The 15,084-nt window shown below is 57.3% G+C and overlaps 1 protein-coding gene across 1 annotated transcript in view; it reads right to left on the bottom strand.

Moving 5' to 3' along the window:
- Positions 1–1,217: 1,217 nt before the first annotated feature.
- Positions 1,218–15,084, bottom strand: part of ABCA3 (ATP binding cassette subfamily A member 3) — a 35,072-nt gene continuing 21,205 nt past the window's right edge. Inside the window, exons 17-32 of the mRNA XM_007453532.1 lie at positions 14,332–14,430; positions 13,003–13,186; positions 11,918–12,221; positions 9,349–9,622; positions 7,450–7,654; positions 6,886–7,105; positions 6,456–6,614; positions 6,008–6,180; positions 5,268–5,396; positions 4,978–5,172; positions 3,082–3,269; positions 2,463–2,610; positions 2,381–2,403; positions 1,941–2,131; positions 1,724–1,797; positions 1,218–1,349 (exon numbers count right to left, since the gene is read on the bottom strand). Of these exons, the coding sequence (XP_007453594.1) occupies positions 1,218–1,349; positions 1,724–1,797; positions 1,941–2,131; positions 2,381–2,403; positions 2,463–2,610; positions 3,082–3,269; positions 4,978–5,172; positions 5,268–5,396; positions 6,008–6,180; positions 6,456–6,614; positions 6,886–7,105; positions 7,450–7,654; positions 9,349–9,622; positions 11,918–12,221; positions 13,003–13,186; positions 14,332–14,430 (2,698 nt within the window). The remainder of the gene's footprint in view (positions 1,350–1,723; positions 1,798–1,940; positions 2,132–2,380; positions 2,404–2,462; positions 2,611–3,081; positions 3,270–4,977; positions 5,173–5,267; positions 5,397–6,007; positions 6,181–6,455; positions 6,615–6,885; positions 7,106–7,449; positions 7,655–9,348; positions 9,623–11,917; positions 12,222–13,002; positions 13,187–14,331; positions 14,431–15,084) is intronic.

Below are 15,084 nucleotides of genomic sequence, written 5' to 3'. Positions count from 1 at the left end.
CGGGAAGATCCCACATGCCACGGAGCGGCTGGGCCCATAAGCCATGGCCACTGAGCCTGTGCGTCCGGAGCCTATGCTCCGCAACGGGAGAGGCCACAACAGTGAGGGACCTGTGTACCGCAAAAAAAGAAAAAAGCCATAAGAAATGAGTGCGTCTTATTAATAAAAGCGAGCTGATGCTGAAGAAAACTCTCCTGGAAAATGGTGTAAAGCCAAGTGGCCCTGGAGCCAAAGACCTCCTGCCCACCCAGCTCCACACCCTCCTCTGCCAACCCTACATGCCTCTTTCCTCGTCCTGGATGAAGGGTCTTTCAGGTGGCCATTTAGCTACCCTGATTGTGCACTTGCATTTTTGGCTCATTCCACAGCAGCAAGTTCTGTAAATTGACTACGTATTGGGAAAAACGAGCACTTGTTTTTGTCTGGAACTTCATACAGGAGGCTCGTGCTGGGACTGCGCTGGGTGATGGGGCCCACGGGCCCACCTCGTGACTCACAGACCACGGTCATGTTCCCTCCCAGCCTTTATTTTGCGGACAGTCACCACGCCCTAGGTGTGCCCTCCATGGGTGGCCACTCAGCCCCATGATGGTCCCCAACTGGCCTCCCGGCCTGTGGCTCACCCCTCCCCTCACTGGTCACTCTGGAAGATGCTGGTGGGATGACACTAGGCTCAAGGCTGGCTCTGTCTGGTGCAGTGTCCACCCTCTCAGGAGAGGGACTCCAGGACACCCAGCTGCACTGGAAACCAAGACCTCAGTGCCTAATTCAGCTGCATCTGCCCTGCGGACAGCGACAGGCGTCTTTCTGTCCATCCTGGGCAGCCTGGTGAGCCCGATGCCCACTGTCCTGCAGGCCTCCCCTTTCACCCCAGGGAAGCTCCGTACCAGGTGCGAATGCAGGGATATGGCTGGGTACTCTTGACCCCTGGGTCAGTGAGGCCCCTTCTGGGACAGCTCTCCGCCCAGACCCCACAGCCTGCCCACACAGACTGCCCGACATGCTCTTGGTGGGGATCTTGAGTTCTGGACAGCGGGCTTCAGAATGCCTGAGACGCGGACATTCCCATGCTGCTTCCCGGCGTGAGGGCGCAACACACCCAGTCCATACTGTGCCTTGATTCTTGAATCCATTGTAGAAAAGAGTGATCAGAAATAAAGGTGCAGGATGAGGTGAACTCAGAGCGAGAGAGGATGCCCATCCGTGAGCCTGGCTCCTCACGGCCCCTCGTCCTCGACAGGTGGCTGCAGGTGGGCGAAGCTCAGGAAGACCTGCTCCAGCGAGATCTGGCTCACAGAGTAGTCGTCCATGCCATACTTCTCCTTGGCCTTCTCCAGAACACCAAACACCTTTGGAAGCAGAAAAGCCACTGTTAACAAGGCAGGGCCTGGCTCCTCAGCTGGTCTGGGACTCCTCTGGCCATAGGGGATGGTAAGGCCACCAGAGATCCTACCCCTGCATGGGGCGAGCAGGCCCCAGCACCATGCTTCCTCCTGACTCTTCCCAGCTCAGAGTATGACCTTTGGGCAAGATGTGTTACCTCTCTGGGCCAGTCTCCTTTTTTGCACCATTTTTTTTCCAACTGAGATATTTGAGGTATAAACCCCCAAACCTAGCAGATATTAGGGTGAGTGTTAGAGCAGAAACTGAAAGTGATTCCTCCTTGGAAAGAGCTGGCTGGAGAAGGAGCAACTGCTGGAGGTCCAGTGGGGCCCAAGCTCACCTTTGCCCAGCTGAGGTCATTGCCAGGTAGGTGGTAATGGACCATCCCTTGGTGCTCATCCTCCAGGACGCTGCCTGCACAAAGGAGAGACCGTGTCCCCCTGAGGGCTGGGCTGGATGGCCAGGGGAGGGCGGCCCAGGCCCCTGGAATCATAGCCCTCGTCCCAGGGCTCAGGGATGGACAGACGCACAGATGACCTCTGCACAGCAGCACACACCTGGGAAGGTCAGGTCCACGAATGCCTTGAACTCTTCCAGGGCCTCCTGCTGCCTGTCACTCCGGATCTTGGCCCGTAGGGAGTAGCCACTGCCAAACTTGCTCTTGAGGTGCTGTGGGCTGCCCAGGCACTTGAACTGACCCTGCACCATGATGGCCAGCCGGGTGCACAAGGCCTCACACTCCTCCATGCTGAGGAGAGGGAGTGTAGGCCTGATATAGCACTGGGGAATGCTGATGCCCACCCTCCACATCAAAAGCTGTGCACATGGGAAAGTACTGATGCCCAGATCAGGCTGTTCCTGATTCCCATGCTCAGGATGTGGCCCACATGGTAGAGCCTAGGGATTCTCCTCAGACTCTTCACCAGATGCTGACAGGTCTTCTGTCCACCCAGCCCCTCCCGGCCCACCCCTCCTACAGCCCCGGTCCTGGCTTTACCTGTGGGAGGTGATGACGATGGCCTTTCCAGACTCGCGGGCCCTTGCCACGGTGTCCCAGAGCAGGCGCCGATGACGATGGCCTTTCCAGACTCGCGGGCCCTTGCCACGGTGTCCCAGAGCAGGCGCCGGGCCACAGGGTCCATGCCAGTGGACGGCTCGTCCAGGAAGATGACTGCTGGCTCTCCAAGAAGGGCGATGCCGGTGCTGAGCTTCCGCTTGTTGCCGCCGCTAGGGCAGAGAGGGTGCAGGGGAAGGCAAGGCGGATGATTAGCGTGGGCTCCCCGGGTCCCAGCACAGGACCGGGCAGTGATGGCAGAGTGTCTCAGGTGAAGAAGAATGAGGTGAGCATGCCTGGAAAGCCCACTTCATAGAGTAGGAAGCCCTAGAGAGAGCTGTGCCCAGGGGATTGGTCCACAGCCCCACACAGAGCAGTAACACCACCTGTCCGCATCTAAGGGGGCCTGACAGGGGGTCCTGGCTGTGCCTCCAGGTGGCAGGAACCTGAGGGGCAGCCCCTCTCATCTGGACCTGCCTGGGCCATGCTGCCAAATCCTCACTGATCCTGGAATGACGGGTGGAAGCTCCAGCCCCTGACCCGTGTGCCTCCGGCTCTATGGTAATGGAGAGCCTGACTCCACCCTGGGAAGGCCTGAGGTCACTGAGGCGGGGGGCAGGGCAGGGGCTGGGACGCAGGCGCACCTGTACGTCCTGACCAGCTTGTTGGCGTGCGGCTCCAGGAGCAAGCCCCGCAGCGTGTTCTCCACGCAGGCACCGATGTAGCACTCGGGGACACCCCGGAGCCGGGCATACATGACCAGTGTCTCCCGGCCCGTCATGTGGTCCAGCAGGGCATCAAACTGGGGGCAGTAGCCAATCCGCTGCCGCATCTGGGGTTGGAGCACAGCCAGGAGACAGCAGGTCAGAGGGTTTCTCTCAGGGGATCTGTCTAGGGTGGTCCCTCAGTTGGTGCACAGGCCCTGGTGGCCTCCCACTGCCAAAGTTTGCCGAGCAGCACTTTGTTGGGGTTGCTGGAGGGGCTCGGCTGGCTCAGTGGCGGGGTAGGCACCGGGACCCAGACTGCCCCCCACCCAGGGGTCAGAGACAGGCCAGAGACCAGTCTACCCCAGGCAGCACAGGGGCGGACGGGTGCAAGAATGCATTGATTATACAAAGTGACTGTGTCCACGCAATGCTTTACAGCTGACAGATACCTGTTCATTAGACGCTTGACAAACATCTAATGTGTGCTGGGACCTTTCTTTTTCCTCCTCTGTTAAGAGATGTTTGCTGGCAACACCTTTGGGGTGGGGTGTCACCTGGGCAGATGGCATGGTAGCTGGTCTCGGAGCAAGTGGCTACGTTCAGCACAGCCAGGATGCTGCGTGGCAGGCCTCCACCTCCAGCCACATTCGGCAGCTGGTGGGGACAGGCAAGCCTGGTTTCTGTGGATTCCAGAGATGTGGTTTCTTTTTCTTTAACCTCTTTGGGGTTCTTAGACTTCCGGAATCTGTTCTTAATTGGTCTGGGAAAGTTCTTGGCCATGACCATGGCAGTTACTACCAGATTAAACGTATTTCAGACTTCTCACCTTGCCTCCATTTCCTAGATCACATTTACAGTTTCCTCTTCCTTGCATATAATTTCAATCTTGTCTATTTCTTTGAACATAGTAACACAGTTGTTTTATAATCTGGGTCTGGTAATGGCAAATCCAAAGTGGTGGGCTTGTCTTGCTGTGGAGCCCTTGTGTCTGTGGCTCCAGCCACAGCACCCTGTCTGCTTTGTTTGCTTTGCTTTTGCACTGCTCACAGGCCTTGAAGCACTATGTGAGGGGCTCTTGGAGGCCTAGGATGAAAGCCTTCCTGCAAAGAGAGTGAGCTGCAGTGTGGGGGCAGAGCCACCTGGAAGCCCCTGCTGCCAGTTCAGGAGATGCAGTCATTCCCAGGCACAGGCATCTTCTCTGTTCCTTCCCCTGCCCTGCTCAGCACACGGGAAACCGTCCATGCAATCCCCGGGGGTAGGGAGAGCAGGATGGTGGCCTGCTTCATCCTAACGTAGAGGGGTGGCCCTTTGTTTCTGCCCCATACACTCGATAAGGTCCCTAAACCCAGTCACTGGGACCACAGCACCCTCTGTGCAGGGTCGCTCCGGTGGAGCCTCTCGGGGCTTGCAGATTGCAGAGGTCTTCACCATGCCTCGGGCTCTTAGATGCTCTTAACCATGTGGTTTGTCATTAACATTTTATCCTGCTTTTGGTTTTCGGTGGGACGCCTGGTTTGAACAGCCCAGAACACCATTATTATACATCTACGCGCACAGACTAGAGTTCTTTCCAGTGGGCAGAGTTCTGTGGTGCCACTCTGTGCCCAGGTCCAGAGAAGCTGCTTCTCTGGGAGGGACCCGGTCTCGGCCCGCCTGCCAGGCCTGGCCCCTTCTGGCCGAGGGGGCTGGAATCTCCTCAGTCTTCTCCTCATCACTTGCTTACCTTTGGCCGTGGTCACTGCCTTGTCCTGCTGTCCATGAACCATGAGCCAGAGACAAGCCCCATCCCTACCTCCCGGGTGCCCTCCCCCTTGCCTCCCTGGCTGTACCCACCTTCCCGATGTCAGAGCTAATGCTGTAGCCCCCAACAAAGGCGTCCCCAGAAGTAATGGTCTCCTCCCCGGTCAGCATTTTGAAAGTCGTGGTTTTGCCGGCTCCGTTGAAACCCAGCAGGCCGAAGCACTCCCCTTTCTGGACTGCGAGGGAGACCTTGTCCACGGCGAGGAGGGGCGCTCGCTGCTCATACACCTGCACAGTGCCCGGGAGAAAACACAGCTGTGGGGAGGCCTGCGGACAGCCGGGAGCCAGCTGTGGGGGCGGCCGGGGGGTAGGGCCCGCCTCACCTTGGAGAGCTCCTTGATAATCAGAGGCGTGTCCAGCAGGGAGTCCAGGCTGGGGGCCAGGATGCGGTTCCTCTCATCCACCACATCCTGGTCTTCAGGAAGCACCGACGTCCGGGTGTACACTTCTGTCTGTTCCGGAGAAAGACCACCAGGGTGAGCTCCCGCCAGAGCGGTCCTTCCCCATGGGAGGAAGGGCTAAACTACTCACCCCAGCTCAGCCCGTGTGCTGACTCAGACCTCCCACAAGGAGAGCTGGGCAGCCGTAAGGGCTAACATTTGCCTCGAGGAGACACAAACTACCTGAGGGACAAGGATGGTGCAGGACTCATGGAGAAAACCATGAAACCCCTTTTCTTAGAAAAGTCATAATATCTTAGCCCCAATTAGCCCTGGGTTCCTGTCCATCCAATGCTGTTTCAACAGGTTTTGTTTGTTTAGGGAGAGAATGTATGTGACAAACATGAGGGCGCCCCAGCCCACACGCCTCCTCTGAGACCATAGTCCCTGAGGCCCCAGGCTCCCTCGACTCCATGGCTTCAGGGTCTTGGGACAGAGAGCCCCTGGGGGTGGTGAGGCCACAGCCCCTCCCAGGCTGTGAGCGCTTCCGGTGGACGCGCAGCCAGGCTGTGGCCAGTGCTGAGGCCCTCCCTGTGTGGTGGCCTCAAGGAAGCCCAACCTCGGTTGGAGGGCGCCCAATGCAGAGCAGCCAGAGGCCAGATGGGGGCCCCGGAACCACTCACCAGCGCCCGCCTCCTCTGGAAGGCACACAGGCAGGCCTTCAGCCTCCACAGCAGATCGGTCTCAATGAGGAAGAGCAGGGTGAGGTAGGCAAACCCTGAGGTAGCCATGGAGGTCACGAACCTGCCAACCCCCGGAGCACTCCATGCATAGAAGTTCTCCTGGTACTGGATGTCTGTGCAAGCAAGGGATAGGGTGCTGTGCCCATGCCCTGAGCACCCCTCCCCTCCGGGGTCCCAGCCCACGACCCTCTCTCTGGGACCGTGAGGTGCCTGCGCTCAGCCCCCAGGGTGGAGGATGTGCTGGCACAGGGCCCACTGGGCTTCCAAGGGTGTGTCACTGCCACACGGGGGCCCCAAGCATCTCCTGCATTTTGGTGGCTTCACCATGCGAGGTGGCCCTTGTGCCTGTGATGGGGGACAGGCTGTCCCGAGAGGCCTGGACACTCACTGTGTTTCCGGCAGTAGTGGGCTGCCACTTCGGAGGAGGTGCAGTACCTCCTTGTCTCGTAGTTCTCGTAGAAGCTGCTGACCGCCATCCCCAAACAGTGGTTGGGCAGCACCAGGAACACGCGGTCCAGGGTTCTGGAAAGTTCTTCTAACTTGACCGCTGTGGGGAGGAGGCACAGACAAGTCAGCGCTGGAGGACACACCGCACCTGCCTCCAAGAACAGAGCAATCGGGAAGGGCAGGTTTCTGGAGTTCCCTGCATAGCCAGCTGTGCCTCCCCCAGGGATCAGGCACCAGACCTCTGGGGCAGCACCTCTGGCAGGCGGCCCCACCGGCCTGCCCGGTGCCCCCATCTGGGCCTCCCCCATCGGGCTGAGCGGCTCTGTGGGTGCAGGGATGGGAGTGCAGGGAGGTGGTCTCCTGGCTCCCACCTGGGATGCGCATGATGGTGACCACGAGGAAAGTGGCGATGCCCGACAAGATGTTGAATATGGTCAGCCTCGTGTAGGCAGTGGCCGCCCCCGAGAAAAAGAAGCTCATCAGGTACATGAGGGGGATGATGGCCCAGCCATAGAGCATGAGCAGCAGCAGGGCGTCGGCCACGTGGCCGTCCTGCGTGAAGGCGTGCACGTCGAAGGCTTTGAACACCACCTGCAGCAGCACAGACAGGTGGCCGGCATGCCCTCAGGGGGCGCATGAGCACAGGCCCATCAGCCCCTCTGGCCGTGTCTGCCCCCCACCCACCTCCAAGTCTCTTCTGGTATCCTCCCTGAGGAAATAGGGAGCTGTCCACCAGGGCACCTGCTCCAGGGCCCTACCTACCAAAGTGGGGCAGAGGCTGGGGGTGTGCAGACAGGCAAGGGCGTTCCCAATCTCCTCCCACAACGGGGGCTGAGCTGCCAGAATGGACCCCAGGCTGGTTTCAGTCCACGCAGGGTCCCCAAGGCAAGCCCCCTGGACACGTGGGGGAAGGGCCCCAGCACCATGCAGCTCACCAGCAGCAGCAGACTGGGGACGAGGAAGGACATGAGGTCCCACAGCAGAGCCGAGAGCCAGAAAGTAGCCACGTGGACTCCGCTCACAAACTGCATGTGCTTGGCCTGGACGGCCCTCTCGCTGACCGCCAGGATGGAGAACGTGCTGGACAAGAACGCCATGGCGAAGAGCAAGTTGAGAGCGATGTCGAATCCCTTCCGGCCCCTGTGGGGGTGAGGAGGGGGCGCACCGACAGGTCAGGGACAGAGCACAGCATGTCCAGGCAGGTGGGGGTATCAAGTGCTGGGTCACTACTGTCCAAAGCAGGTGATGCAGTAGCCCAGCCACTAAAGGGTTTAAGGGAGAACATGAGAGCCTCAGGGTCTCTGCACCAGGAAAATTCCATCCCCCTGAGAACAGCTCCTCCTCTGGACATCCTATCCCCAATGATGGCAGTGCCACTCTCCCAGTTGCCTTCAATCTGTACCCGTGCCACCCACTCCCACAGACACTCAGGTATGGATCTGAGACCTCCACCTCGCTCTCTCTGGCTGCCCCAGTCAGACCCGCTGTCGGGCACAGCATCAGGGTGGCGGCCGTCTCCCCACTCTTGAGTGGGCAGGACACTCACGTGCCAGCAACATGTTCTAGAAACCAGCGCTGACAGCATTAACCTGTAGCTTAAAACACCCCACACCACGAAAGGTTCAACAAATGGTGCTGGGACAAATGGATGCTATGTACTGAGTGAAGTGCTAACACAACGTGGATGAGCCTCGAGAGTGAAAGAAGCCAGTCATGAAAGGCCACACACGTGGTATCTGATTCCATCTACATGAAATGTCCAGGACAGGCAAATCCACGGAGACAGAAAGCAGACTCCTGGCTGCTTAGAGGTGGAGGAAAGAGGAATGGGGAGTGACTGCCAGTGGTCCCGGGGTTTCTTTCAGGGATAATGAAAACGTTCAATAAAATTATATTGTGGTGATGTCTCCACGACTCTGAATACACTAGAAACTATTCAGCTGTACACCGTGAACAGGTGAACTGTATGGCAGGTGGATTATATCTCCTAGAGCTGTTACAACAAAACAAAAACTCCTGTTCCTTGTCCACTGTCACCCTACTAAGCCCAACTCCTCAGCCTGATCCCCAGCATAGTGAGAACAAAGGACCGCAGTGGTGTCTCTGCTTCCCTGATTCCCCGTGGTGGGGACGGGAGGGAGCAGAGGGGGAAGAAGACACTAGAGGGCCAGGGCAGTCTAAAATGGGAAGTGGGGATGAAGCCGCCCCCCACTGATTAACTGCCCTGAGGTGGGATGACTGTTCTGAAATTCATTGATTTTTCTGGCTTCCTCTGGACAGTCCCCAGAGGTCTGGGGACTCTGCAACGAGGAAGAGGGAGAGTCCCACACACATGATGGTGTGACAGGCCTAAGGACAGAGATGCCCAATGGGTTCCCTGACTTGAGGCCACCGAGGGGCAGCAACACACACAATAGCTGTGTGATGCAGGCTGGACGGGAGCAGACACTCGGATCCCCTAGGGGCAGTGGCCAGCAAGAGCCGGGTGCAGATTTGGGAAGAGGGCACGGCCCTCCAAATCATCAGGAGTCTCCTGTGGGGCCTGGGTGTATGGGGGCTGTGGTCTCACCAGCTTATCTGCTGTCCAAGGGAAGGCTGAGTGTGGAAGGCCGAGAAGGAAGTGGGGCAGGAGTCCCCAGCCAAGAACTGGGAGATTCCTGAGGGCAGAAACAATGCTGTTTTTACCGCCGTGGCCCTTGGGGGTCCCTGGCAGTGCCTGAGGTGGTCAGTCCTTGTGCGGGGTCCTGACCTGATGGGAGCAGGGTCCTGACTGGGCTGGGCCAGGTCCTGACCATGCGGGGATGGGGTCCTGAGGGGGGGGACAGTGCACATACTCGTTGAACTGATCCTTGGCGGCCTGCAGGGCACTCCGGGGCTGAGGGTAGTTGGAGACCATGATGGAGGCCTGAGGGCCGCACAGCAGCTTGAACAGAAGGTTGTCCACGATGGCCAGCGCGGTGGCCGGTGAGTGGTACGCCTGGTTGTTGAACAGGGCAGTGACCACCGTGCGCTCGCCCACGTCTCTGAAGGATGTCGCCACCAGGCACCGCTCGTTAAAGCCGCCCCCCTCCACCGAGGCCCTGAAAATCAGGAACTCCTCCAGGTCACCTGGGGGTGGGCAATGGCAGAGTCAGCAGCCTCCTGCGTCCCCCTCCGAGGCCCTGCTCTGTGGGGCTCTGAAAGGCCGGAGGAACAGCAGAAAGATTGCATCACCTTCCACCCGCACGCTGTCCATGGACCATGGGGCCACACGGTGGGAGCAGCAGGACCTAGGGCTGCAGGCCTCGGGGGGGACACCCCCATAGCCACAGAAGCTGAGTGGCAGGGCAGGCTCTTCCTTCTCCCCCACAAAGCCCCTGCTCACACACATACACACACTAAAGGGCCTCTCAGAGATACAGGGGCTGGACCTGGGCCAGGGTCAATGTGGCAGGGAGAAGGCTGGATGAGGAGGAGGTGAGCGTCCAGAAGTCAGAGCTGTGGAAACCTCTGAGCGGCCTGAAGGGTGAAGCTCCCAGTCAGGTACAGGGAGGGGTGGCCCTAGGTGGGCTTGGACCAGCCCTCAGGACCACGGGGGTGGGTGAGGGGCTACCTCCAAGGGTGCAATTACACTGGACTCTATACACCTCTATATCTCTGTTTTTCCAGTTTTCATAGAAGGAATAAGTACCCTTTTATTTTTTTTTATTTTATTTTTTTGCGGTATGCGGGCCTCTCACTGTTGTGGCCTCTCCCGTTGCTGAGCACAGGCTCCGGACACACAGCCTCAGCAGCCATGGCTCACGGGCCTAGCCGCTCCGCGGCATGTGGGATCTTCCCGGACTGGGGCACGAACCCGTGTCCCCTGCTTCGGCAGGCGGACTCTCAACCACTGCGCCACCAGGGAAGCCCGTAAGTACCCTTTTATAATCATGGGAAAAAAAAAAAGAGTTTTTAAAAAGAGTGGACTGAGGGAGAAGGCCCTGGGAGAAGGAGCTGTTCTCTTGGCACGTGGATGAGCTCCAGCGAATCCCCACTTCACATCAGATTCTCTGGGCAGTTGGGTTCTGGGCAGCCCATATGCCTGGCATTCTCCTGCAACCCAAGGGCAGCAACAGAATCCTAATCATGCCAGGCCCGTCACTTTGCTCCTTAGCTGCGGCACAGAGTAAGTGGGGGTTCTGATGGGGGTGCGGTCAGCTGCCCACCCACGAGTGACCTTGGGGGCATTCAGTTCCACTAGCTCACAAGCACACACTGCCCAGCCCAGAGCTGGCCGCACGGCTGCAGGGAACCAGCATCTCACACACGCTCACTGCTCCCGCCTTGCCTCTCACTCAGCTGTCGCCTGGGGACAGTGATGACACCCACACTGTGGGACCCCAGTGTCAGTGAGGGGACAGGGACCCGTTGGTGAATCCTAATGGAGACAGTTATAGAGGCTCCCGGCAAGGTCTGCTGTGGCTCTTGGCACACAAGGAAAAGGGTCAGGTGCGTTAGGTGCAGCGTAATTCACCCACAGTAAGGTGCTCAGGACTGAAAGTCCCCACGCTCCATGAGGGAGCAGGCAGTCTGGCCTTCCACACCCTCCCAGGGCCGGGCATCTATGGCACTGTTCTAAATCCCTGGAGCCACCATGCACCATGACAGCCCTGAAATCTTCACGCCAGGCTGAGTGACAGCCAGAAAACAAGATGGGATGGAATGGGGGTGACAAACAAGGTGCCCACCACTGTTAGTAGGGCTACTCAGGGACCTGATCACTGGCAGGCCAAGCAGGGACTCCGGCTGCAGCAGCTCCTTCTGGCAGCGGTGCCCCTGGCAGTGCCGGCCTGCTCTAGGCCGTTGATACGTTCGACATTTTCCTAAAGAGGAACCTGACTCCTGCCAAGATTTTGGAACCATCAGCGTGCTGAACCTCAAAGCTGCTGGCCAGGAAGTGGGAGGGGAGAAGAAAAATGTGAAAAACTTCAAGCATATTCCATTTAACTAGAGTGCTACACCAGCTCTAAAGCCAGGGCAGTGTCCAACTGCCACCGCCAGGGACACGAGATAGTTTCGGTTTTAGGATGTGATAAGAAAACACCATGTCACATAAGGCATATGTGACCGTCCTCTCAAACAAAAAAAGGTAACGTAAACATTGCTGAGGTTTTACATTTCATTTGTAAATGGTCCTGAAGAATCTGACTTCTGTAAATGACGGCCTGGACATAGTTTAGCCCTAGAGACGTGGACTTTTGTCTTCCTTTGACTCAGGGCAAAGATTTTCTCCCCCAAGGGACACCTGGCAATGTCTGGAGTGGGGTGATGCCAGGAATGCTGCTAAGCAAAGAACGACCCCAAATGTCCACAGTGCCTTGATTGAGAAGCAGGCTCTGACAGCACAACTTGGGCCCCAAGCCGCCTGGGGACACCCCTTACCCAGCACCTCTCGAGGTTCCTGGTCCTCAGCCTGCAGCATGTCTTTCAAATGCTCTGACAGCTGCTGATCCAGCGGAGAGGTCCCGGGAACCGAGAAGGGCACGATGGTTCTGCCATACTCGGTCAAGGTCAGCTTCAGGAGGGGGTCATCGAAGATCTCAGAGGAGTAGTTGATGGCCAGGAGGGCCAGGGTGATGCATGTCAGAGGGACCAGGACCTGGGCTGTTACCATCTTCCACTCCCGCCAGCTGTATGCGGCCTTCTTCAGGAACATGGCCCAGAACTGCTGGCAGTGGAGGGCCAGCTGCGACAGAGGGGATGAGGGTGATACAACCGCCACCACAGAGCCAGTGCCTGACCCCGCCCTCCAGCAGCAGGCACGGTCTGCACATGAGCCTGGGGTCCCAGGGCTTCTCCTGGGGCCCAGTTGATGACATGGAAGACCCACAAGAACACATCCCCATAGATCCCAAATGGGCCCTCGGGGTCTCACATCAGCTGTGGCGGCAGGGCAGGCACTATTCCACCATCGAAGGAGGTTAACGGACCCTCTGCTATTCCAGAGTGGAGCCGAGGCCTCTGCTTTCCCCGTGCTCCTGGTCAGAGGACTCTGGCCAACCTCACAGCAGAGGAGATGGACAAACCTCCCCCCACTGCCTATATTCCTCACGCTCAGCCCTTCACTGTCCTCTAAGTGCAGGTCAGGCCGGCAGGGACCACAGCCCAGCTCCGCCATGTGCTGCCCATTCGACCTTGGCCCAGGCCTCCGCTTCCCGTCTGTAAAATGGGACCGGTGCTGCCCTCTGTCTCACTGGGTGCCGGGCACATAGCAAGCTCTAAGCTCTCAGTACACGGGGCACTGTTAGCCTTATAAGCAGTGTTCACCCTTATTTGTGAGTGGCCAGGTTAGAACAATGAGAAACGACAGGTACTCGACTAAAATGTTCCGGGTTTTCCTTCTGCCTGCCAGCCCATGGGAGCACGAGCTGTAATCTGCCCTCTTCCCAGAGTGCTGACCCTCCCTATGCTCACATCTGCCCCCGCGGCCTCTAACGCATGCAGTGCTCGAGGTCACGCAGTCTCACCCCGGTGTTGAGCCTGACGGCAGGGTTCTCCTCAATCAGGGTGCCGCCGCCGTCAGTTGGGTCCATCATCCCACACAGGTGGCTGTCCACGGCCCAGTCGCTCGCCCGCCTCTCGTGCTGGTACTGCAGGGCAGGGAGCTGGATGGCTTGGATGTCCATGCTGGTGTCCACAAGCTTACCGACCCTGGTGGAGACATGGAGGCCCAGTCACAACTCGGCTCCTCAGGGAGGGAGAGGGGCAGCAAAGGTGGGCGACTGTCAGGGGCACTAAAGCAGAGCGCCATCTGCTCTATCAGCTGGGACTTCATTTGTTCATTCACTCATTCATCGATAAGTATCTCCAGGACACCAGCTATGGCAGCCAAGCAAAGTCCAGGAGAGAGACAACTAGACAGGGCCCTGCCCATGGGGGCCTCCTGGTCTCCCAGGGAGACTGATCGAAGTCAGCATTTATAACCCGGGCTTTCCAGAGGGACAGGATGGGGCTTGAGGCACGATGGCAGCACCAGGAGGGCTTGTCACAATACAGGACACTGCAGCTTGAGGTGCTCACTGTCACTCTGAGACCAGGGAGCAGAAGAGTGTGTTCCAGAAGAGGCAACACTGGGACAGGTGCGACAGAAACGGGTGTGTGGAGGACGGGTGGGTGGTAAGGCTGCCAGGCCTTGTGGCGGAGCCTGGTGTTGGCGCCGCACCGAAGCCAGGGAGCCACCCGACTCAAATGGCACTGTACTTATATTCACTTATCCTGTTGCCTCCTGTAGGGTATGCGATCCTCAAGGAAAAACATCTATCTCACAGTTTTTGTATTTCTTGTTCTTAGCACTGTATCTGCTAAATAAAGCATTCAAACAATGTTTGACCAATGTATTAACCATCTGGAGCTCACCCCGTAGCTCTGAGGGGTGAAGGCTAAATTTCACATCTTCATCAAAGATGGAAACACACTCTGGGATCATTACCTAGACCTGAGAGGAGCTTGGCCAGCCTGATGCTGCTGAGGTGCTCCCGGGAGGGGCCCCAGGGAAGATGCCAACACACTCACAACGTGGGAGTGGAGTTTCCAGTGATCAGAGCTCGGCTGCTCTGCTGTCTGAGTCACTGCGCGTGTCAGGAACCTGGCTGAGTCTGTGCAAGTGTTAATATAGGGCTGTGATGTGAACTCGGGCCCTGACAGCCGGCCCACTGCCCTGCTGCCCACCCCCCCGGGCTGTAGGTCCACCTCAGATGGGCGTTCCAGATGACAATCAAGGGGATTGCTTTATTATCACACGTTGGAAAAATCATCAAGGCTGAGCCCTAGACAGATGCAGACGCACGTTTACTTACCGCAGGAAGACTTCCTCCATGGTGGTGACAGAGGCCCCGAAGCTGGCGATGCCCAGCTCCTTCTGCTTCTTCTCAAGTTTAGCAAAAAGACTTTCAAACCTGAAGAAAAAGACCGAGTGATGAGTCACTTCTCAGTGACTTTCTAGATAATTTGTTTCTAAATAATCACTTCTGTGCTGTATGGGGGAGGAGCAAAGGAAGGTTGAGATGCCTTCTCAAAAAAAAAAAAAAGTTAGGCTTTGTTCTTCCCTTGCATACCCTTTCTCCCCCCATGTAACATTTCTTTTTTAATAACCTTTTTTTTTGGCCATGCCGCACAACTAGCAGGATCTCAGTTCCCCGACCAGGGATTGAACCCAGGCCACAGCAGGGAAAGTGCTGAATCCTAACCACGAGACCACCAAGGAATTCCCACACATAACATTTTTTGAGTATGTCGGCCTATAAGGCACTCTTCGATACCTATACACCTACATGAAATCACAAAGCAAACCAAAAGAAATTGATGAATATTCTTTTACTTATTGGGTAGGGAAGTACTTTCTAAGAAGAAATAACAAAGGAAAATATAACCCATTAATCCCATCTGCAGGGGGAAAAAATCCCACGAAATTAAAAGGCAGCAACAAATTAGAAAATGTTGCAACACAAATGGTTGATGTTAATACATAAGCCGTAAACATGCAACACGCAGAAGAAGCGATGCTTATAGCCCAATAAGCATGGGAAGTGGTCAACCTCCCGCCAGCAGGA

This window comes from Lipotes vexillifer, unplaced genomic scaffold (assembly GCF_000442215.2).
Source record: "Lipotes vexillifer unplaced genomic scaffold, Lipotes_vexillifer_v1.1 scaffold914, whole genome shotgun sequence".
Lineage (NCBI taxonomy): Eukaryota > Metazoa > Chordata > Mammalia > Artiodactyla > Lipotidae > Lipotes > Lipotes vexillifer.
This window is presented reverse-complemented; position numbering and strand designations above follow the sequence as displayed.